We start from the raw sequence: 22,634 nt of genomic DNA, 5'->3' as shown, positions 1-22,634 counted from the left end.
AATAGCCCAGCCAAACCATGTTCAGCCTTTCTCTTTTCCTTACCTTTCTCCTTTCCCCTTTTGTCTCTACTTCCTTTTCTTAATTGGCTTTGGAATTGAAGTATATTTTTAAATTATTTGTTGTATTTATTGAATAAAGTTTTTAATGTCCCTGTTCTTACATTTAGACTAAAGTTTGCCTTTCACGTATCTCCCCCTCTTCTTTGCTCCTCTTCACCACCCCCAAATTTTCTACCTTCTAAGTTGCTTTTACAAATGAAGTGCAGCGCCTGCTTCCTATGATTAATGTACTGTATTGGTGGTCTTCAACAGCCCAGTTTTGTATATGTGTGACAGGGAGCTCTCTGGGTAGACATAGTTTCCAGGTCAGCACATTTACTTGGCTATAAACAGGAAACAACATACAGCAGCAGAAACTGTGTTTCCCTCTGCTTTGCAAGGTTGATCTGAAAAGTAAAGGACTGAGTCTTGTTACCCCTGTTTATTTGAAAATGGGTTTCTCAGATTTTACCTCTGAATCTTTACCTCCCTTACTGCCTTTAGGCTACCTCTAGGAGTTATCTGTTTGATGGAGGGTATTTTCAAGCCAATTCTCACTTAAGCCCACTTTGAAGGAATAGCATGTGCAAGTGGAGCCCAAGTTTAGTGACTTGGCTAAATAAAACACAGGTAAGCTCCATGAAAAAACAAGTTGAAAATGGGCCAAGCCTATGAAGAAACTAAGAGTCAACTACAGGGCAGTTGGAAATCCACAGGAAGGAGAATATTGCCTTGAGGGGAAGGGATATAACACGCATGCTGAGTGTCCATGAGAAATCTGAGAAGTGAGGTGATGGGAGTGCTTAGCTCCCAGGACCACTGAGGGATGGATTCTTCATGCTAGTGGTCAAAAGGACCAGAAGGCATGCCTTACAACACAGGGCTCAGCCGGTGGTGGTGCACGCCTTTAATCCCAGCACTTGGGAGGCAGATGCAGGTGGATCTCTGTGAGTTCGTGGCCAGCCCGATCCACAGAGCTAGTTCCAGGGCAGCTAGGACTGTTACACAGAGAAACCCTGTCTCAAAACAAAAAACAAACCAACAACAACAACAAAAAAACCCACTGTACTCCAAAAGGAGGAAACTGAAAAGGAAAAGAATGTGCTGTTTCTTTAGAACCACTGCAAAGGCTGAGGCAGGAAGATAGCCCACAAGTTAAGGCCAGAACTATAGTAACCTTGAATCAAAAAAGAAAAAGGCTTCAGGGATAAAGTTAGGCCATACCATAAAAAACTAAAACCTAGTTTTATACCCCAGCCTTCTATTAACACTGGAATTCTCGGTTAGCTGCTGCCACACAGTAAAGTGTTATGTACCTCTCTCCGAGGGCACTTAGTGTGTCCCTAGCAACCCCACATTTCACAGTGTCAACACATCACCAGAGACCAGCAGCCCTTTCCCTTAACGTAACATTTGTATTACGTTAAGCTCTAGCAGTGGTAGGGAAGTTAGTCCTGGTACAAAAATAAAGAACAGACCAACCACAACTTTAAATCAGTTTTATTGACACAGTAACACAACACACTTGCCTCCCTGACACCCCCACACCCAATGTAGATCTCTCTCTCTCTTCTTTTCCCTTTAGAACAAGCTGTTTGGTGAAAGCAGTAAAGGGCAGGCCACTTCTACAGTCCAGCCTACACCCTAGGCCCTGTAGAGCAGGCACTGCTCGGAACCTGTTGGGGAGGCAGTCCATACTATGCTTGGCCAGCCAGAGGCATCCAGTCCCTAAGAATAGACTTCTCCCACAAATCCCAAGCCCTGAGTTTGCTAGGCTTCCTCTCTGCTCTTGCTAGGAAAGAGATCTTGGGGCCTGGACCACAGAGGCAAGAACTCCGGTGGTAACTTGAGATGTCGTTTGGCTAGTTTCTTAAGGTCCAGGCACCTCAAAAAAAAAGCCTAAGTGGTGGGGGGTGAGTTTCAATGCCCCTATTTAAAATGCACTGGTAACATTAAACAGATTAAGCCAGCTTAACCAAATGCCAGAATAACACTAAGCTGTAAAGAAAGCAAGGTCAGACCTGCTTATACCAGGCCAGACACAAAATGCCAAGAAGCCCAAGGTGGAGTGTCAAAAACAACCCAAGGACACTGCCCAGGAGCCCCTGGGTGACAGGAAGCAAAGAAAGAAAATACCTAAATCTTAAAAACCAAAAAAAAAAAAAAAAAAAAAAAGCCCAACTGCAAGGAAACCCAAGCCTGACAGTGCTGCCCTCCTGCCCCTGCCCCTGGACCAGGCAGGCTCTCCCCCTCCAGTCAATTTTCTCCCCTAGGCTAGATGGAGCACATCACAGCGCAGTTTAAAAAGCTTCTAATGCCAGTTCATAAACATCTTCATTTACTATTGGTGATTACATGTGAATAATATGCTTATACTGTTCTTTATGGAAAACAATTTCAACGAGTCAACTCCGAGAACACAATGGGCAACCCTCAACCTGAGCCCCTCAATGTCCTTCCTTAGACAGCCAGAAACACTCTCATCTGTCCCAGGGCTGCCGAACTTCCCCTCTTCCCCCACTGTGGCTCTTGGGCAAAGCATCCTCTATGACCATTAGTCCTCATCAGACAAGTTCTGGTCCAGGGGGTAAACCATGAACATCACATCTGGCCGAGAGGGGACACAGGGATGACCTGGACGTACAATCTCAAAGCCCAAGAAGCTGAATGTCTTCAGGAGTGGAGCTACAGCAAAGGAAGCACAGAAGGACTCTTGTGAGGCTCAAATCCAGGGAACATCCCAAAGATGGAACAAAGTACTAAGTCCTTAAGTACTTCCCCGTGGCCACAACTCCCACTTTGTAAGGCAAGCATGCCTAGTGCACAGCCCTCTACTTCCACCCCAGGCCCCACTAGCTGGGCTGTGAGCCTCAAACGGTTTTGACTGCTCACCTCTGTCTTCCCGGCCCTTCCTGAAGCAGATGAAGACGTAGTTCACTTTCATCTTCTCCTCAGCAAACTCCAGCAGTGCTAACAATCTGCAGACACAAAGAGCACTGCTCAGGCCCACTGCCACCTCCTCAGACCTCCACACCACCCACAAAAGGGCCTTTGGAGCCTAAAAGCCAGCAAAGTTAATACAGAATCTCCAGGTAAAGGTTCCCATTTGAAGACCCCCAACCTAGAGCCATATATTAAGAGAAAAATAAGTTGCACATGGGACTGGGGGTATCTATCCTTAACCGAGTTCTTCACTTGAAAGTAACACTGTCTTAACCAGTGCAGGACAGTGTGGGGCCTTCAACAGAACCCAGTTCACTGTGGGTATTACAATGGGTCCAGGTGTGGTGGCTCACTCCTTGACTGCTAGCACTCTAGAGGCAGAGGCAAGTGGATCTCTGTGAATTTGAGGCCAGTATGATCTACATAGTTTCAGGGCAGCAGGGCCCCAATAGTGAAAACCTATCTCAAAAGAAAAACTGGGGTCAGTCAAGAGAATTGTCCTGGGACTGCTTTTACAGATAGGCTACTTGAAGAACAATGTTCAGTCCAATGAAATCCCATTCTCGCCGGGTAGTGGTGGCGCACGCCTTTAATCCCAGCACTCAGGAGGCAGAGGCAGGCGGATCTCTTGTGAGTTCGAGGCCAGCCTGGTCTACAAGAGCTAGTGCCAGGACAGGCTCCAAAGCTACAGAGAAACCCTGTCTCAAAAAAAAAAAAAAAAAAAAAAAAAAAAAAAAAAAAAAAAAAAAAAAAAAAAAAAAAAAAAAAAAAAAAAAGCCCATTCTACCTGTATTTTCTGGCCTTTGAAACTGCACCTCTGTATGGTGGATCAAGGGAAACTGACATCTACTGATTAACTGGTGAGTGATGGGCTAATATGTAAATAATTTCCTTTAATTATAACCTAGAGCAGGCCTGATTTACTGGCTAAAAATAACCTATAATAAAGCATTATCTACCTGGAACATCTAGAGCTAAGGGAAAAGGTATAGACTCCCCTATAAAGCTGCTATCCCCAATAACCATCTCTTCATTGTCTCCTTACCCTTCTTTGCTCCCATCAGCTAATAATCCATCTGGGATTTCTATAAACAAGCTCTGGCTGGACAGGACTGCATCCCAGGAAGAGACCTTCACCTCGGTGACCTCATACTGGAAATGGACGATGTGAGGTTTCCCATCGTTCACAGGGAGGTCCTGGGTTACAGTGAGCTTCTCGTCCTGAAAAGGAAAGTTGGGGCAGAGGACAGGATAATTAGTACAAGCTACATCCTATGCTCCCTAAACCAGGGGTGCTGGCATCCCTTGAACCATTCTTGGGGTAGCATGGCTCATAGGCATGTCAGAAAGGCAAACCTCTCAGTTAGCCAACGGCAGCCATTTCTATGAATGGCTGCTATTGGTAAAAGCAGCACTTGGAGGCAGGTGGATCTTTGGGAGTTTGTGCCCAATCTGGTCTACAAGAGCTAGTCCAGAGCAGGCACCAAAGCTACAGAGAAACCCTGTCTCAAAAATAAATAAATGCAAAATAAAATACAAAAGCAGCACTTGGTTGGGAAAGGCAATCTTTACTAAGAACCAACCAAGTGCTGAGCACTGCGAAGTACTATTCATGTATTAGTATCTCCACCTTAAATATGATGTAACACAGCAAGAGCACTTTAGTAACTGGCCCCGTTGAGATTAAAACCCAGGTCTCCTTGACCTGAAAGCCTGTTAGGGCTTTCCCTCTCTAAGAGAAAACATCAAAAACAAATGAAGTTCCAGCATTGCTGCACTGGGGACTGAGGCAGGAGGATTATGAGTTAAAGACCAGCCTGGAATACACAAGGTCTTTCTTATAGTTTTGTTTGTTTTTGAGACAGGATTTCACTCTATAGCCCTGGCTGGCCTGGAATGCCTAGAAAGCCACCTGCCTTTGCTCCTGAGTGTTGAAATTAAAAAGCGTATTCTACCATTTGTGGCTTAAGACCTTGCCTTTGAAAAAAAAAAAATTTATATGAATAGCTACATATGGCAGTACATACTTGTAATCCCAGCACTCAAGAGTTTAAAGTCAAGTCCTTGCACACAGAACTCAGATGCCCTGTTAACTTTCCATTCCCAGTCTAAGAAAGAAGCTGGACCAAGTCCTGAGCTTCAGTCAACAGCAGATTAAAGGACAATGAACAGTACTAATGTTCTCTCTAGGATCCCAGCAAAGGCAAACAGCAGCTCCAGTTGAAAAAGGTTATCAGTTCGTTTTCCCAGTCACCCTACTACCACTGCCTGAGAGAAAACTAAGGAAAATTGCAACATTTGAGCAGCTGCTCAGTGGGATCTATGAGGCTTCACCCAAGCGTCTATACCAAAATCCTCCTTACCTTATATATTAGAGCTGAGAGAGAAGGATCCCTGCCGCCCCCTCGCCCACCGGGGATCTTCGACAGTGGGTGAGGGGCATCAGGAGCACCACAGAGGCCCTGGAACAATGTGCCTGCAGCACTGGAGCTGGGGACAGTTACTCAAAGGCAAAATACTACTGCAAGAGATAGAAGGTCAGAAAGTAAACACCAAGACATTTATAAAATCCACACCCCTTCAGCCCTCCCTCTGCCTAAACAAGTATTCTAAGGCTACATACTGCCCAAATTCTTTCTACTTGAGCTTCCAGAAATGCTACTTTTTTGAGTCAAGATTCATAAAGAATCCCAGAAGGCAATGGGAGTCCCTGCTGGATGTTCTGATGCAGAAGTCTAGCCTCATGCCTACCCACCAGTCTCTTTCCTTAACCATCTGTGCCTTAGTCGCCTATATGGCACAATCACTAAGCTTCAGAAGGAGTGACAACATGGGCTGGGAAACTACCAAGGCCACTCACTTTTCCATCCTCCACCTCTAAAACAACTGCAATTAAAAAAAAAAAAAAAAAAACTCCAAATTGTTCTACAGTTATGAATGAACTAAGTCTTGGATTTGGCTCCAGAGTATCATGATAGAGCCCATCCCTGATCTGCCACCAAATTCTGGGCCTTCCACTTTCTCAGGCCCATTGACCAGAGCATGAGAGCATGGGTAATGTTGACACTGTCAAAACAGACACAATCACAAGAAAAGGGGTATCTGCTGCGCTCTAAACAATTGAATTGCCGAGGCTCAAATGGCTTACACATGTGTGAAAGATCTCCAGGCCCTGTTTCCACCACCTGTATCTGGCAGCCACTTTTCATCTTCGGGTGGATGCAAAGGGTTCCAGATCTGCTCTACTGCCCTCTCTGGTTCTGATTTAATGGCAGGGAAAGAGGAAAACAGTGCATCATGGCTCAGCAACAGGCCTGTCCTAGAGCCACAACACACTACCACAGGGGAACCAGAAGCAAGAGCAGGAGTGCTGCAGCCAGCACAGACAATTGCAGCTCTCCACTCAACTGTGGGTTTTTGTTTTTTTGAGACAGGGTTCTCTGTGTATCTCTGGCTGTCCTGGAACTCACTTTATAGACCAGACAGGCCTCAAAATCTTAAGAGATCCGCCTGCCTCTGCCTCCTGAGTGCTGGAATTAAAAGCGTGTACCACCACCACCACCTGACTACAGAACTGTTTTTTAGCGATATCATGCTGGCAACTTGAACAAGCCAAGTGTAGTTTATCTGCACTACAGAAATCAACATATGCTGGATGGAAATTGGGGCTTTCTTCCGCCCAGAAATGGTATGTGACATACTAGCTGGAGTTCATTCAAATGAAAATTAACAAAACTGAACATCTAGTCACTTAACCACTAACTGACCTGGATCAACATTCCAGTTCAGGCAAGAAGTCCAAGCCCATTATGGCTCAGCTCTAAGGGGTCCAACTGGGGGTCTAAAAGTATCCATGAATTTTTGAGAAATGTAGCTTCTGGGGTGCAGTTCACTCCTGCAGGTGGTTACCTACATCCACCTCCTGACTCCTGGAAATCATCAGGGAATACTTCTCAACTCTTAGCCTTCCCAATAGCTACTGTACAAAGGAAAGGAGCTATTTTCTACTTTACACAAGGTTATTATAACTCCCCATTCTAAAGTAGTTAAGTAGCACAGTAGCATCGTCCAGGCAACCAACAACAACAAAATGCAGGTCCCATAGAAAGACAAACCTCATCTGAGAGGCTTCCCTTCTCAACTCTTAGTTGAGGTTCTTCTATAGGGTACCAGAATACCGGGCCACTGGAAAAGCTAGCTGACTGGCTGGCTAGCCTACAGTGATTGACAGAGCTACCCCTAAGACTGCGCAAATCAAATACCCTGTGTGACAGGTAAGGTATCTTGTATACTAGAATTGCTTGGGTTTACAAAACAACTAGATCACCAAGGCCCTCGTAATTCTAGAATTCTGCTGCCATACTTCTGTTTGTAAGGGATTATTCCATTTTACATGACTTGAACTAACTGAATTTAAGCCCTACATTCCAACCAGCATCCTGACTCTTACCTAATTCACACTCAGAAATGGCAGAAACCAGAGGCCACCCCAGAAAGGATCACACACAGTACGTGGGGGAGGAGGAGAAACAGTCCTCTTTGTTGTCCTAGAAATAACCTCTGGAGCCTGCCTCTTTCCTACACTAATCCATAAACCTGTGATACTTTGGTTTCCTTACATCTCCATGTAAATGCAGTTAAGTTCACACCTTGGTAACAGATCACTTCCCTCCACACACACAAGTTTATCACATATAAACTCTGCTATTCCTCTGTAAAAAGCCTGCAGAAGGCATGTGTGTGTACACAGGGATCCAGGTTCAGTTCCCTAAGAGAAACAACTGAGTATACATGAGTTCATGTGAAGATAAAAAATTATCTTCCCTGTTCATAATGCATTGATTACTCAAAGTGAATGGCAGATTACTATACTCTTAAAATAGCTGTCATTTCTGAAGGGAAGGAATGAAAGACGAACACAGTAATTATTGGAACATGAAACTACCCAGCAACAATCTTCTCTTCTGATACTGACTTTAATGTTCAAACAATATACCAAAATCAGCCACCAGTCCCATTATTAATGGAATTTAAAAGAATTTGAATTTTGTTTTTGGTTTTCAAAACAAGGTTTCTCTGTGTAGCCCTAGCTGTCCTGAAACTCACTCTGTAGACTAGGCTGGCCTTGAACTCAGAGATTGGCCTGCCTCTGCCTTCCAAAAGTATGTGCCACTACCATCCAGAAAATGTCGTTTGTTTTTTAATTTTTTTCTTTTTTAATTATTTTTATTTTATGTGAATTGGTGTTTTGCCTGCCTGTATGTCTGTGTGAGAGTGTCAGATCTTGAGTTACAGACAGCTGTGGCCTTGCTGGAAATTGAACCCAGGTCCTCTGGAAGAGCAGTCAATGCTCTCAACCTCTGAGCCATCTCTCCAGCCCAAAAATGTGGTTTCCTAAAGATAAGTCTTTGACACAAGATACAAAAGTTTTGCATATTCTATTTGTTTTCAGTTTTTGCCAGGACTTCCACAGGTTTTAGTTACTCCACTAGGGGGCATAAATGGCTCAATCCTGTCCTCAAAAAAAAAAAAAGGAAGATTTAAATTTAAATTCATTCTTGCATGAGATGAGAGATGGCTCAACAGGTAAAGACTTGCCATTAAGCCTGATGACTCTGATCTCACATGGGAAAATGAACAAGGCTCTGACCTCCATACACTATTCACATGCACACATAATAGATGAATGAACTTAAGCATTTTTAAAGAAGTTTAAGGCCACAGGCTGAAAAGATTAAGTCAGATGTATTATACTGTACCCAGCTGGTCCACTCTTTTTTTTACAGAAGAGAAAATAGACATCCAAGGCAGCTCATAAGATACTGTGCCTGTTCCTCCGTTGTTAAAGGACCTGCTGCCCTGAAAACACACCTCAGATCATCCAGTACCATCCATATACAGTTCGCTTACTGTCCATAATTCAGGGAGCTAAGCGTGAGTGCCTGCCTAGGAAGAACAGGGCCCTGGGTTCAATTCTCCAGCAATCAATGATCTATGAATGTTGTCTGCAATGTCCTTAGCAAGCCATGATTCATAAGACTACCAACAGGCAGTGTATGTAGCAGATGTATACCTGAGAAATGTTGATGCTAAATCAAATTTCTATCATTTACCAGATTTTTAGATCTTGATGGCATTTACTAATTAAAAGAATTAACCTTATTTTATTTCCTGTGTATGTGCCTTGAAAGAGGGTCTCATTTAGCCTTTCCTGGCTCAAACTATGTACAGGAGGATGACCTTGAACGTCTGACCCTTCTGCCTCTACCTCCCAAGTGCTGAAATTACAGACATGTACCACTACACCAGAGCTATCCTTAAATATAATGACAAAGGACTTCTAGGGCTGGAGATGTGCCTCAGTCCCAGTACCACAAGGAAAAGGAAAAACTCAACAAGTGACTCACATTTATAGTCCCAGGTCTCTGGAGGTGAAGAAGGAAACTGTGATGAATTCAATGCTAGCCCAAGCAAGCTACAGTGATTTAAAGAGGAGGAGACCCTGTCTTAAAAAATAAAAAAAAAAACAACCTTCCAGCTGACTTTGTCATCAACCCTCCCCCACCCCCGCTTTTTATTTTTAGTTTGCACAAAGCACAACCTATTCTAACAAATACTTGGAACTCAAATTCTCATTCTCTGATAGTTTTTCACTCCAATCCAGTGGTATCCTCAACCCATTCATCCCAACTGCCTGTCAGAGGGGATCAGCTGAGCCTTGGTAGTATTAAAAATCATTCCCAGTATTCTGTATTCATTCCCTCCACTTCTCCTGACCCATTCATATCTCAGGCCCTACTTCACACAACACCCAGGCTGTTTGTACCCTAAGACTTGGAATATCTCTGATGAGTAATCCTTACGTAAACCAAGACTAATCCAGAGCTACAAGCAACTTAGCAAAAAGGACATAAATAAATATAGGAAGTGTCAGCCACCTTCAATCTGTGGTGACCATAAAGGCTGATTCCCAACTGTCAATCCCTTCTGTATCAGAGAGATACTGTGATTGGTGCCAGGCATAAGTCACTTCACCAGGGCTGTCATATGCTCCAAAGGGAGCCTACTTGATTAAGTAGGCATGATTATAAGAAAATGACATCACCACTCTGAAAGCAAAATTGCTCAAAGCAAAATTGGATTTTGGTTGATTTTTCACAAGAAACATACATCAGATGGCAGCCAGAAAATCTGTACCCCTGATGTTTGCTCATCACACAGCTAACGGTGGTACATCTGCCAATGGCAGACGCCACCTATTGCCACCTGTGGGTGATGAATAGCTAAACAACTGTACCGTACTGTAAGATTTTTTACATTTTAAATTCTTCAGTATAGTTTATACTGTTAGCTCTTCGCACAGTCCAACCGCCCCTCTGAGGGCAGGATTACATCATTGTTTATATAGTATCAAAGGCCCAGGAATTTTCTTAAAGCTTTTCTTATGCAAGGCATTTGCTGCTGCTAGCAGGAAACTATCTTGCTCAAATAACAAAATTCTCGTTCATCAACTGAGCCATTAATTACAGCCTACTCTATAACTTCCTTCCTGGCTTTTTTTTTTTCATTGTTGTAGTTCGCAAAGTATTATTGATCATGTAGGCCCTGGCAGGTCTTGAACTCACTATGTAGACCAGGCTACCTTGAAACTTACAGAGAGATCTGTCTGGGATGCCTCCTGAGTGCTGGCATTAAAGGCCTATTTCCCCATGCCCAGCCCTTTCACTTTGAATAAGCCCTCCAAGTCATGGCATCAACCTGAATTACCACAGTACACTGGTTCAAAACAGAATGAATGGCTTTTTTCCAGAAATGCTCATTTGTAGCATACCTTTGCCCTACTCTTCGGTCTCCTTTCATACATATGCACAGCTCTAGGGCTAAATTTGGATTTCTTGGCAGAATGGGGAATTGCTATTATTAGTCCCCAACCCAATGTAGGGGTGTTTCTGACTATACTAGCTGTCTCTACTGCCCCACACTCAACAAGCAAAACTGCTGAGAAACAGGAACTAACAAAACCAAATTATTTGGGGAAGAGACAGAAATCCCATTACAGAGGAAACCATCCAGTGAAGGGCTACTACTAAAAGGGCCCTCCCTACTCCCCCAAACCACCTATAGAACCTATTGTTTCTCCCTAAAGTCCATCACAAATTGACTATAATATGGCTAACCAAGCCAGTGTTGACTGTATCTCACTGTATGTGTATGCCACACGGTCTCAAGCAGGGTCTGCACAGTATCTGCAGCCCCTACAAATCAGGCAGAGAAAGGTCACAAAATCTGATTTCCTCTTCAACTTAAACCTATTGTTCAAAACATATAATAAAGGGGTCTTGTACTTGTACTTGCTCTTCTGCCCTCCCCCACCATCAGGAATTCTGACATGTTGGAGATATTAATCTGAATGCTAGAAAGGAAGAACCTTGTTTTCAAAACACTGCCAGCTCTTTTGCAACAATTTCTTCCAGGAAAGTAGGCCTCCCTCTCCTGAATTTTTCACTGAAGCCAGGGAAGTTGGAAAGCCCATCCCCCACCCAATGGGAACCAAACTCTCGGCCAGCTCTCTTCACTACACATTCAAAACACCAACACTGCCTGGGAAGAACATCCGGCCGTTATCAGAACCCCCAGTTAGGACTCCCAACAGGATTCCTTTCTGAAAACTACCGGCCAGCAGAAGAGGCTGGGAAGCACACTATGGAAACAAGATTGCCATAAAGCAAAGAAACCAGACACCCTGTACACCCCACCCCACCCCACCCCCAGGCCAAAGGAGATGAGCCTGATCCAAGAACCAGTGCTTGCCCAGGCCCTGGCAGCCCAGCTGACTCTTCCCTCCACCTGCCTCACATAGCCAAGCCCCTCAAATTACCAACCAACACACTAAAACAAGGGCCCTGAAGACAAGTGAGCCTGTTTTGCCACTTGCGCAGCTGGCAAGAACCTTAAGCTAATTCAACCCCTTTCTTTTTACACATAAGAACACTGGCTAAGTGAGGCACAACTGGAACTCAGATAGCTAAGCCTCGGTTAGTGAAGGCCCCAACTTAAGTGTTGGTCTCAATTCCTCAAGCTGCAAAAGACTTGAATCTTAGACCCAATCAGTCCAAAGAACTCCTGAGAATGACTGCTGAAATGGCCCACTTCCAACCCCCAGAGAAAAACCCACCTCACATACCCTCCAACCTTGTCCTCCATCCTCAGCATACATATTTTCCAGACTACAACAGCACCTTTTGCATCCTGAATCATCCAAGTATACATACACCCACCTCCGCCTCCTGAGCTGTGAAGGGCTGGGTTAATGAAAATGGAATCAAAGAATGGAATGTAGTGGGGGACCTATATGCAAAGCCTCTGAAAAGGAAAAATGAAAAGGCAGGATCAGACTGTAGGAAAGAGGGTCTGGTTAAGTTGGCTATAATGGCTCAAATACAACCATAACAAGCCAGGAAATAAGGAATAAGTTCCCTCCTATATGGAGAGAAGAAATGAGGATAGGAGACTAGACAAGAACTTGAGAATTGGGAAAAAATGGCTAAAAATAAAAATGGAGCAATAAAGGTATGATGTAAAAGGAGTTTCTTTTTTGAAAGACAGGGTTTCTCTTTGTAGCCCTGACTGTCCTGGAACTCACTATAGACCAGGCTGGTCTCAAACTCAGAGATCCACCTGCCTCTGCTTTCTGAGTGTTACCACCACCACTGGCTCAGAGTTTTAACAGGAAGACTAAGAAGTCTCTAAAGATGAAGTCCTTGTAAGTAGAGGACGGGACACCGCAGGAATATGATAAGAAAGGCTAAGCCTTTTCAGGGTGAAAGCGACAGTATTTTTCAGCCCAGGCTCCACATGAGAATTAATTGGAGCTTTAATAATTCACACTAAGCTCTACCCTAGGCCAAAGGGCATGATGCATGAAGGGGTGAACAGGTAACTGGCATTTATTTATTTGTTTATTTTTAATGTGCAACTAGGTTTAAGGGAATAAAATGTGTGGGGAAAGGCTGGGGGAAAAAAGATAGCGTTGTTCAACAAGTAGAAAAGGGAAAATCACAAGATCATTTGGGGTTCCCGGGCAGTAATGGCACACGCCTTTAATCTCAGCACTCAGGAGGGGGACCTCTGGGAGTTTGAGACCAGTCTGGTCTATAGATCGAGTTCCAAGACTGGCTCCATAGCTACTGAGAAACCCTGTCTCGAACCCCTCCCTGCCAAAAAAAAACGATCATTTGGGGTAAGAGGAGTTCAGGCTTTGACAGGAACTATGGGTGGCAGCCCTGTGTGAAGAACTAGAAGTCCTGTCTGGTGTTGGAGAGAGCGTGGCAGGTTAAGGACTGGGTCTGTTTGCTGAAGGTCAGAGGCCATAAAAGTCCAATATGAGGACAGAAGATTTGGTATGTGGACTCAATGAGTTTCAGAAAAGTTCTGAAGGGGTCAGCAACAAGCCCTCCGGAGGAAGGGGATGTGACGAATCAGGTCTGAACTGCTAAGGGAAGCCACCCTAATACATAAGCTAGTGGGGTTAAACATCTTGTCGAGTTGGAAAATAATGGAATATTTTGGAAAAGATAATCTGAGGCAGAAATATGGGCTATCTGGGGGAAGTGGGAAAAGAGCAAGGGAAATGGAGGGATGAGTTCTACCTACTTCCGTCGAGAGGGTAGAGGATGAAAGTTAAAGGATCCACTCCAGCAGGGCAATCGGGAGGCAGAGGCAGGCAGAGCTCTGTGTGTTCAAGGCCAGCCTGGGCTACCAGAGCTAGTTCCAGGGCAAGCTCCAAAACTACAGAGAAGCACTGTCTCGAAAAAAACAAAAAAACAAAACAAAAAGGATCCACTCCATTTCCAAAGGATATGCATGCAGCCCCTTTCTTCAACCATGGGGGAAACTGGGACTGAGTCTTTAAGTAGGTAAGGACCCAGAGTCATGTTCTGAAGGCACTGGAGAGAAATTTAAAGATCTTCCCAGGAAAAGGGACAGGCTAAGTTGTGTGATGTAAGGATTTTAAAGATGGGGGTTAAGATGCCAAGGTAAGATGAGCTCCAAGTAAGACTTTATGATGTTTGAAGGGTTGACGTATGTAAGAAGAATGTTGGGGACATTATTAGGAAACAGGATGGAGGGCAGGAATGGAGGCATAGTGTTTGATAAATAAAAGGAATGGGGTTCCCAGACAGGAAAATGGGGCCTAACTGGAGGATGGGGAAGGAAAGTGGGACCAAGGGGTGACTGGGCATCCAAAGAAGGGTGGGAACGGGGGTAAGAGGTCGAGTTGATAATTGCAAGGCACAGCTTGCCTTTGGGGAGAGGCAAGCAGGGCTGAGAGAGGAGTCTGGCTGGGGTGCAGTTTTCACTAAAGAACGGATTTAAAGCGATTAAGTGACTTGTGGAGGAGTAAGAAAAAGATTTAGGTAAGGTAAGAACCAATTCGGCGAATATGTGGGAGAAAGCCCAGTATGGGGAAATGGGCAGTTCCGCTGGATTTAAGGAGCGACTGACTGACTGGGTCCAGGTTTGTTGGGGGGAGGGCTTTGGGCGAGAAGGAAGCCCGGATGAGGGGGATGGGCCGGGCTGGAGGAAGGGGGCTAAAGGACGGAAGGAGGCCCAATTTCAGGGCTGGGGCTGGGTGGCAGGGGTGGTGAAGGAGCCAGAGGGAGCGGATGGAGGCCCCTGGGGGCCGGGGACTAGCAGCTGGAAGGGGGAGGAGGCCTCTGGAGCTGCGGAGAGGGTGGGGGCGGGGAGCCTGCGCCGGGCCGTTACCTGTCCTGGGTGTTTATCATCCTCGGTGGCTCTGCTCAGGGTGGGAGGAGGCGGCGCGGGGAGTGGGTAGGTGGACGAGTGGGTGGGTGTGGGGTCGCGCGCGCGGGCCGGTCTCTGCGGGCTAAGTCCCTGTCAGGCCGCGGGCCGAGAGCCCTCCTCTTGCCTCAGCGAGCGCCTGCCTCCAACTGACCCTCCCCGGCCGCCGCCGCGCAACCGCCCCGCCCCCAGTGCCTCATCTGCATAGCCCCACCCCAGCGCCGCTTGGTGTCCTGGGAAACTGGGGCCCACAACAAAGGGCAAAGCTCCGCCCCGCCTAGGCGCAGGCGTACCAGGCAAGCTATAGTCTTGGGAAGAAGGGCGGGAGCCAAGGCGAGGGACTGGAGAGGGGTCTGGAAGCCTGGAGCTCACGTTCAGCAGCGGTCAGTCTTCGTTTCTGCTTTTTGTTTGCTTTTTGATACAGTTTCTTGTAGCTCAGGCTAGCCTCAAACTCACTGGAGGATGACCTTGAGTCCTTGATCCTCTTGCCTTCATGAACCTTCCACCAAGTGCTGGGATTTGCAAGTGCGCCCCACCATACTGGGCACTGGATGCTTTTGTGTGGCAAAACCAGACCGTACTATTTGTAAACTCGGAGAGTGTATTTCCTCCAACAAAACAAAATCTGAAATCTAAGAATACTACTCATGTATTAATTAACACCATTTCCAGTAGGAATCTAATCCCCTAGACCTTTTCCTTCAATTCATAATGCAAATTAATCTGTCAAATAACTTCAAGCACCTTTGGGGCCCCAGCCATCTTGATGGCTCCCACTGTCAGTTGAGAAAAAAAAAAAAAAAACCCTCTCCATTTTGGAGACAATATCAAATCAGTTCCCCCAGCTACTGATCAAGCACACTGTCATGTGAAGCCATGATCACAGTCTCCTCTCTTACTTGTTGACAGCAGCTTCCAGCCACAATCAATGCAAGCAACTTCAATCAATCATGCCAGGCTCCTAGTGCACTGCCACTGTCTTGACTGGTCCTCTAATCACAAATTAGTGCCAAAAGGTCAGTCAATAACATACACACCCCTCAAATCCCAGCCACACTCACAGGAAAATCACGGGCACCATCAACTTAAGACTGCAATCAATAGAGACTGGGTAAGCCTTAAATCCTACCACCTAGCAGGCAGGGGCAGATGGGTCTCTGTAAGTTGAAGGCCAGCTTGATATGTATACAGCAAGTTCCAGGCGAACCAGGGGAATGGTGAGGCTCTGTCTCAAAGAGAGAGACAGAAGGAAATGGCGGGGGGGGGGGGGGGGGGGGGGGGGGGGGGGGGGGGGGGGGCACACTCTCAGACTACATGCAGAGGTCACCTCCAATCTCCCATTCAGTTCAAGTTCAGTAAGCAGCTACTCACTATGTGCTTCTGGCATGGATAGGAGTCCAGGAATACTCCATGATGGGCTAGGCAATGCGTCTCTCTCCACCTACCTTGGATGTCACAATCTGGTCAGAGACAGAGGCCATCATAACTGAGGTAAGTACTGTCTGAGGGACACTGCAGAGAAAGTAACATGTGGGACAGCTTGAAGAAGGGGAGGGTAGTACTCCAATGTTGTGGTCACCAAGACGTCCATTTCAGTACAGCCCCAAATCACAGGGGACCTTATCAGAGCCCTCTCAGGATCCAATGGTTCTACAGCACAAACAAAAAAAATTTTTTTTTTTTTTGGTTTTTTGAGACAGGGTTTCTCTGTGGCTTTGGAGCCTGTCCTGGCACTAGCTCTGTAGACTAGGCTAGTCTCGAACTCACAGAGATCCGCCTGCCTCCGGGCCACAAACAAAATTTTAATCTTTAGATCATGAGCATACCAAGAGAGTACAAAAGGAAGGATGGAGCTATCAGACTAAGGTTTTCTTCCAACAAAACTGAAGTGGTAAAAGAACCGCTGTGGTTACCATTAGATACTCAGACAGAATCATTCTTTTCCTCTCTACCTTGCCAGGTGGTGGCGGCGGCGTACACCTTTGGTCTCAGCTTTTGGGAAGCAGAGAAAAATGGATCTCTGTGGGTTCAAGACCAACTTGGTCTACAAGAGAGTTCCCGGACAACCAGGGCTATATAAAGAAATCCTGTCCACCCCCCTCAAAAAAAATCCTCTACCTTTTACCCACACCTATCCATGCCTACTCTTTCAAGTTCAAGTCAGGTTAGTTCTTACATTAGTACATAACAGAATTTCCTATTAAACTAGCCCCACCCACCTGGACCCAGAAGAGCCTCAGCTTTGCCAGTCCATCCTGAGCAAGGTGCCCTGTTGTCTGAAGGGCACTTTTTGATTAATCAGCTGGCAAATAGTGAGAGCACACAACGCCAATAATACCAAACGAGACTATTTATTTGCTAAGTGTGTGTGTGTGTGTGTGTGTGTGTGTGTGTGTGTAGGTAGATGGTGTGTATGGACATGATTCTGTGTGTGCAGATCCATCTCAGGTATGTGTGCATACATGTTCGGGCCAGAGGACAACCCAAGGTGATATTCTTCAGGTGTCAGCTACCTTATTTATTTGATGATATATTTATTTATTGAGACAGGGCCTTTTATTGACCCAGAATTCACAAGTAAGCTAAGCTGGTGGGTCACAAAGCCCTGGGATCCCCACCTTCACAGAGCTGGGATTGCCGGCATGAGCAAACAAGTACTGTTATTTTTTGTTGTTGTTGTTGTTGTTATTGTTTTTTGGTTTTTTGAGACAGGGTTTCTCTGTAGCTTTGGAGCCTGTCCTGGAACTAGCTTTTGTAGACCAGGCTGGCCTCGAACTCACAAAGATCCACCTGCCTCTGCCTCCCAAGTGCTGGGATTAAAGGCATATATGCCACCACCGCCTGGCTGCGAATTTTTAAGTTTTGGGAATCACACTCAGGTCCCGGTACTTGCAAGACAAGCACTTTACTAGCTAAGCCATCTCTCCAGCTTCTAAAGCACTAATTTTAATTTTTAATTTTTATTTTATATTGAGAATTACTATGCCTGTTAATATTCATTCAGGACCTATGTACAGCAAGAAACTTACTTGCTTGACTTCAAAGCTATCAGATGAAGTTTGAATTCACATCCAAGATTGTCTAGATTTACACGGGAAGAGTCAGAGGCATCTGTCACAGCTTGCAGTTTAGGAAGTGAGCATCTTCAATGCGTCCAGGCCAGTCAGTGAAACCACAAATACTGTCCTGTACAACTGCCCCATCTATTTAAATTTCAATTCACTAAAATAGAAATAGGGTTTGTGGTATAGCTCTGGGTAAAATGCTGGCCAACCTAGCATGTGTGAGACCCTGGGTTGGATTCCTCCCCAAACCAAAATGCCTGATGGAGTAACATGGTAAGACAAGAAACTGACCTGCTGCCAGACCTGCCCATGTGGTTTGAAACCCCTCAGGCCTACGAAGCCCTTTTGTGACCTGTGTGAAAACCAGGGGGAATGGCGTCCGGGGCTCAGCAGGACAAGAAGTGAGCACTTGATTCAGCGTCTGGAAGACACCTCACAAAGTTAAAGCAGCCCTACTGCTCTTGAGGAAAGACAAGAGGGAGGATGTCCTTGAATGCTTATTGGTGCAGAAGAGAATAAGGCAAAAAAGGTTAAGAAATGCATTTTTACAAAACCAGGACTTCCAAAGGTGTTCACTCATTTGGCATCTGAACTCCCTCTGCCTGCTCTACCCAAGGCTGGCTGCTCCACACCCGTAATCAGCTCTTTGTTGAAGCTCCTTGGGAAGAGCTTAAAAAGAAAAAGGAATTACTGTGTCGTCAAAACTTTTGACCTTGAACTCTTGGCCCTCTTGCCTCCCTCCACCTTCCAAGCCTAGGATTCCAAGCTCGCAGCTGGTCTTTGCAATACTGGGGATTAAACCAGGACTTCACGCTTGCAGGCAAACATTCCACCAACTGAGCCACCCCCAGCCCTAAAATCCATTTTTAAAATCTTTACTCGAGACTAAGCCTTGAACTTGTTATGCGATAACAATGAACTTGATCAACCTGCCCCCACTTCTCAAGTGTGAGATTACATGTGTGCACCACCATGAAGGCTATTTCACTTTGAGATGGGTTCGCACTATAAAATCCGGTGGCCTGGAACTCTTGAGTTCTATTTATCTTCTTGCTCAGCAACCTAAGTATCAAGATGAGAGGTGTGTGGCACCACACCAGACTTGAACTAGAAATTTTGAGAGGTTAGGGAACTGAACCTGAAACTGGGAATGATCCAGGAGTCAGGCTTGAGAGCCGGGTTCGTGGTCAAAGACAGAACAGTATTTTAGACCAACAGGAAGAGCACAAGTAGTGGTTCCCACCACCCTCCCAGCACAAGGAAGCTGGAAATGACCTGATTACTACCGTCTGTCCCTCTGAGAGCCTGGGAGAATTTCCATGAGCCTCGCTGCTGAGAGGGCTGGCTTGGTCCAGAAGGGAATTCGACCTTGACACAGTAAGAAAGGTAGGAGGGAAGGAAGACACTGGGGGCCTCCCCACCCTAGGGAAGAGACAAACTGAAGGAAGAGGAGGACGTGTTCCCCATGGACGTCTCTAGCAATGAAGAGGCCTGGACAGAGGCCGCCCAGGAACAGCAGGGCAGCCAGAGGTCAGAGTCCATGGCCTGTTGAAGACCTGTCCTGGCTTTAGGCTCCAGGCACTGTGCCCATTCTCTGATATGCCACATTGTTCAGCAGTTTCCTCCTCTGAAAGTAGAGGGGGGAGCAGCGGGGGAGCAGAGCTTGTACAGCCAAGAGTAACTGGAGCAGAGTGGGGTGGGGCTTCCACAGGGAAGGGGCCTCAGTTCATTCCCATGACTGGCTGCCCTTCCGGCTACTTGGGACTTTGAGACTTCGTGGGAAAAGATCTTGGAAGTGCTAAGTACAGTAACTATGAGTGTGTGTGTCCCCAAGTGTGCATCAGGCACGTTTTCCATTTTAGCCATGGAACACTGCCCTATGAGAACTGCATACCAGCGTGTTCCCACAGGGCTCTGTCCTCAGAGGCTTAAAAACCCGTCCCAAAGCCTGAAAGACACTAGAAGCCACAGGACCAATTTTCTGGGGAATCTCTTGGCTCCTAGCGAATACAGATCACCTGACATCCCTGGACTAACAGGGATGCTTCTAGAACTTGCAAGCTTGCCAGCAGAACTCTACTACTAGGTGGATGTTGAAAAGCAGATGGGATAGCCGGGCAGTGGTGGCGCAAGCCTTTAATCCTAGCACTCAGGAGGCAGAGGCAGGTGAGTTTGAGGCCAGCCTGGTCTATAAGAGTTAGTTCTAGGACAGGCTCCAAAACTACAGAGAAAACCCTGTCTCAAAAAAACCAAAAGAAAGAAAGAAAGAAAGAAAGAAAGAGAGAGAGAGAGAGAGAGAGAGAGAGAGAGAAAGAAAGAAAGAAAGAAAGAAAGAAAGAAAGAAAGAAAGAAAGAATGTGGGAGGGTGGGTGGGTGGGTGGGAGGGAGGGAGGAAGGAAGGAAGGAGAAAGAGAAAAGAAAGAAAAGCAGATGGGAACTGATGGGGGCCAGGAGCCAATCAGCCAGCCATTTCCACAGCCTAGAACCTTTCATAACCAACAAGATAGCAGAGCCACACACAAGCCCATGAATGGGCCAATGCTCACCCTTCAAGCAAAAAGCTCTCAAATGACACCACAAAAGAGTAGCACACAGGCCAAGGTCACTCCAGTCCTAGCTTGTTTGACCAATCCAGTGTTTAAGAACTTTTTGAGCCAAAACAGAGATTTCACACAATAATCTATAACCTAATGGAAAATAAATATGGTTAACATGGACACACACCTTTAATCCTAGCACTCAGGAGGCAGAGGCAGGTAGATCTCTGAGTTGAAGGCCATCCTGGTCTACATGGCAAGTTCCAGGATAGCCAAGACTACATAGTGAGACCCCATCTCAAAAATCAAAATAAAGTAACAATGAAAATACAGCTAAAATATGCCCCACCACTACCACCACCAGGCACGGTACTTGTAATCCCAGCATTTAGGAAGCTGAAGCAGGAGGATTCTGAGTTTGAGCTTGGACTACATGAGAAGACACTGTTTCAAGCCCAACAATGGGGTTGCATGCCTTAAATCCCAGCACTCGGGGCAGAGGCAAGTAGATCTCTATGAGTTCTAGGCCAACCAAAGCTACACACAGAGAAACCCGGTCTTAGGAGAAGACCAAACTCCCCGTTTGAGTAAAGCACATCAGAGGCTGAGGATATAGTACAGTTGGTAGAGCACTTCCCACACATTCCCGGAGCTCGGCACCTGACCCTCAGCATCAGCGTTGTTCAGATTCCTTCCCAGGGAGACATAAGCAACAACTCTCTTCCTGAAGTCCCAATGACAAACAGAGGTACAACTGCACCAAAGTCCACTCCGGGAAGCTGCCAAGTCTCTTGGACTTCCTCAACACAGATGAGGGGTTACTTACAGAGGTGTGGGTACTCCTCCTGTCACAGTTTATTAAGGAGGAAGGAAGGCTTTATAGGAGAGGAGCCACATAGAGCCCCTTCCCTGGTCTTCCCCAGCCTATACACTCTAGCCCAGTGGTTCTCAACCTTCCTAACACTGCGACCCTTTAATACACTTCCTCATGTTGTGCTGACCCCAACCATAACATTATTTCTTGGCTACTTCATAACTATGATTTTACTACTGCCACAAATCAGAATGTAAGTATCTGATATGTGACCCCTGGAAAGGGTTTTTGACCCACAGGTTGAGAACGGCATTTGAGCCTTTCACAGAGGTCACAATTAAGGCAGAGTTGCAGACATTTGGGAGCAGCTGGGTACTCAGGTGAGGGTCTGTTACCCTCCCTGCCACTCTACAGCTGGATATAAACAGCCAACAAAGTTGGATGTGGTGGTGCACATCTTTGATCCCAGCACTTGTGAGGCAAAGACAGATCTCTGAGTTCAAGGACCCCTGGTCTATAGACTTCTAAGACAGTCAGGGCTACACAGAATAACCCTCAAAACCTCAAAAGAAATGAATCAAGTCCAGCTGGGCTAATCTTGAAAGAGGACACAGCTGAACTCCCCAAGATGATTGCCTTGCTCAAAGACAATTCACTCCCGACAAGCAGATAAAGCACAGGTGACAAGCAAATGCTTGTAGTCCCAGCACTGGGGAGATCAGACGTTCAGGGTCATCCTTGGCCACATAGAAAGTTTAAGGCTAACCTGAGCTACAAAAAAACCTTTTCTAAAAAACAAAACAAACAAAAACCACCTCCCGAGACAGTAGTTGATCTGGCTGAGTAGTAAATACCTACTCTTGAGGCTGGAGAAGTGGCTCAGTGGTTAAGAGTGTTTACTTCTCTTGAGGACCAGAGTTTGATTTCCAGCACCCACGTCAAGCAACTCCCAACTGCAGCTCCAGGTCCAGGGAGATCCGACACCTCTGGGCTCCATTGTACAAAACCACAGAGGCCACACCAATACACATAATGAAAATAAATCTTTAAACATAAATGAATATCTGCTCTTTTCAGAGGTGTGTGGGCTGCCCATCTGTCCATTTTGCCACCGTCTACACCAGTCTCCATTGGCCCCAGCACTGAAACCGAGAATGAGCTACTGTTGCTCATTACACTGCCAAGGATTATTATACTCTGTCTTGGTCAAAAGTTAGGACACAAGGGGCAGCAGAGATGGCTCAGCGGTTAAGAGCACTGGTTGCTCTTCCAGAGGACCCAGGTTCAATTCCCAGCACCCACGTGGCAGTTCGCTGCTGTAACTCCAGTTCCAGGAGATCTGACACCTTCACACCAATGCACATTAAGTTTAAAAAAAAAAAAAAAAAAAAAGTTAGGACACAAAACCAGGTGTAGTGGTACATTCCATACCAG

At 45.9% G+C, this 22,634-nt stretch overlaps 1 protein-coding gene across 1 annotated transcript; it reads right to left on the bottom strand.

The window, feature by feature from the left end:
• Nucleotides 1-1,523: 1,523 nt before the first annotated feature.
• On the bottom strand, nucleotides 1,524-14,958 carry Oaz2 (ornithine decarboxylase antizyme 2). The gene is given in 6 exon segments (XM_050152031.1): nucleotides 1,524-2,724; nucleotides 2,932-3,017; nucleotides 4,028-4,203; nucleotides 5,346-5,426; nucleotides 5,428-5,503; nucleotides 14,749-14,958. Coding segments are annotated over 6 exon segments (570 nt in total). The 5' UTR covers nucleotides 14,769-14,958; the 3' UTR covers nucleotides 1,524-2,593.
• Nucleotides 14,959-22,634: the final 7,676 nt, after the last annotated feature.

This window comes from Alexandromys fortis, unplaced genomic scaffold (assembly GCF_014885135.2).
Source record: "Alexandromys fortis isolate MF-2015 unplaced genomic scaffold, M_Fortis_MF-2015_v1.1 scaffold_70, whole genome shotgun sequence".
NCBI classification, from domain to species: Eukaryota; Metazoa; Chordata; class Mammalia; order Rodentia; family Cricetidae; genus Alexandromys; species Alexandromys fortis.
Note: the sequence above shows the minus strand (reverse complement) of the source record. Positions and strands in the feature narration are given on the sequence as shown.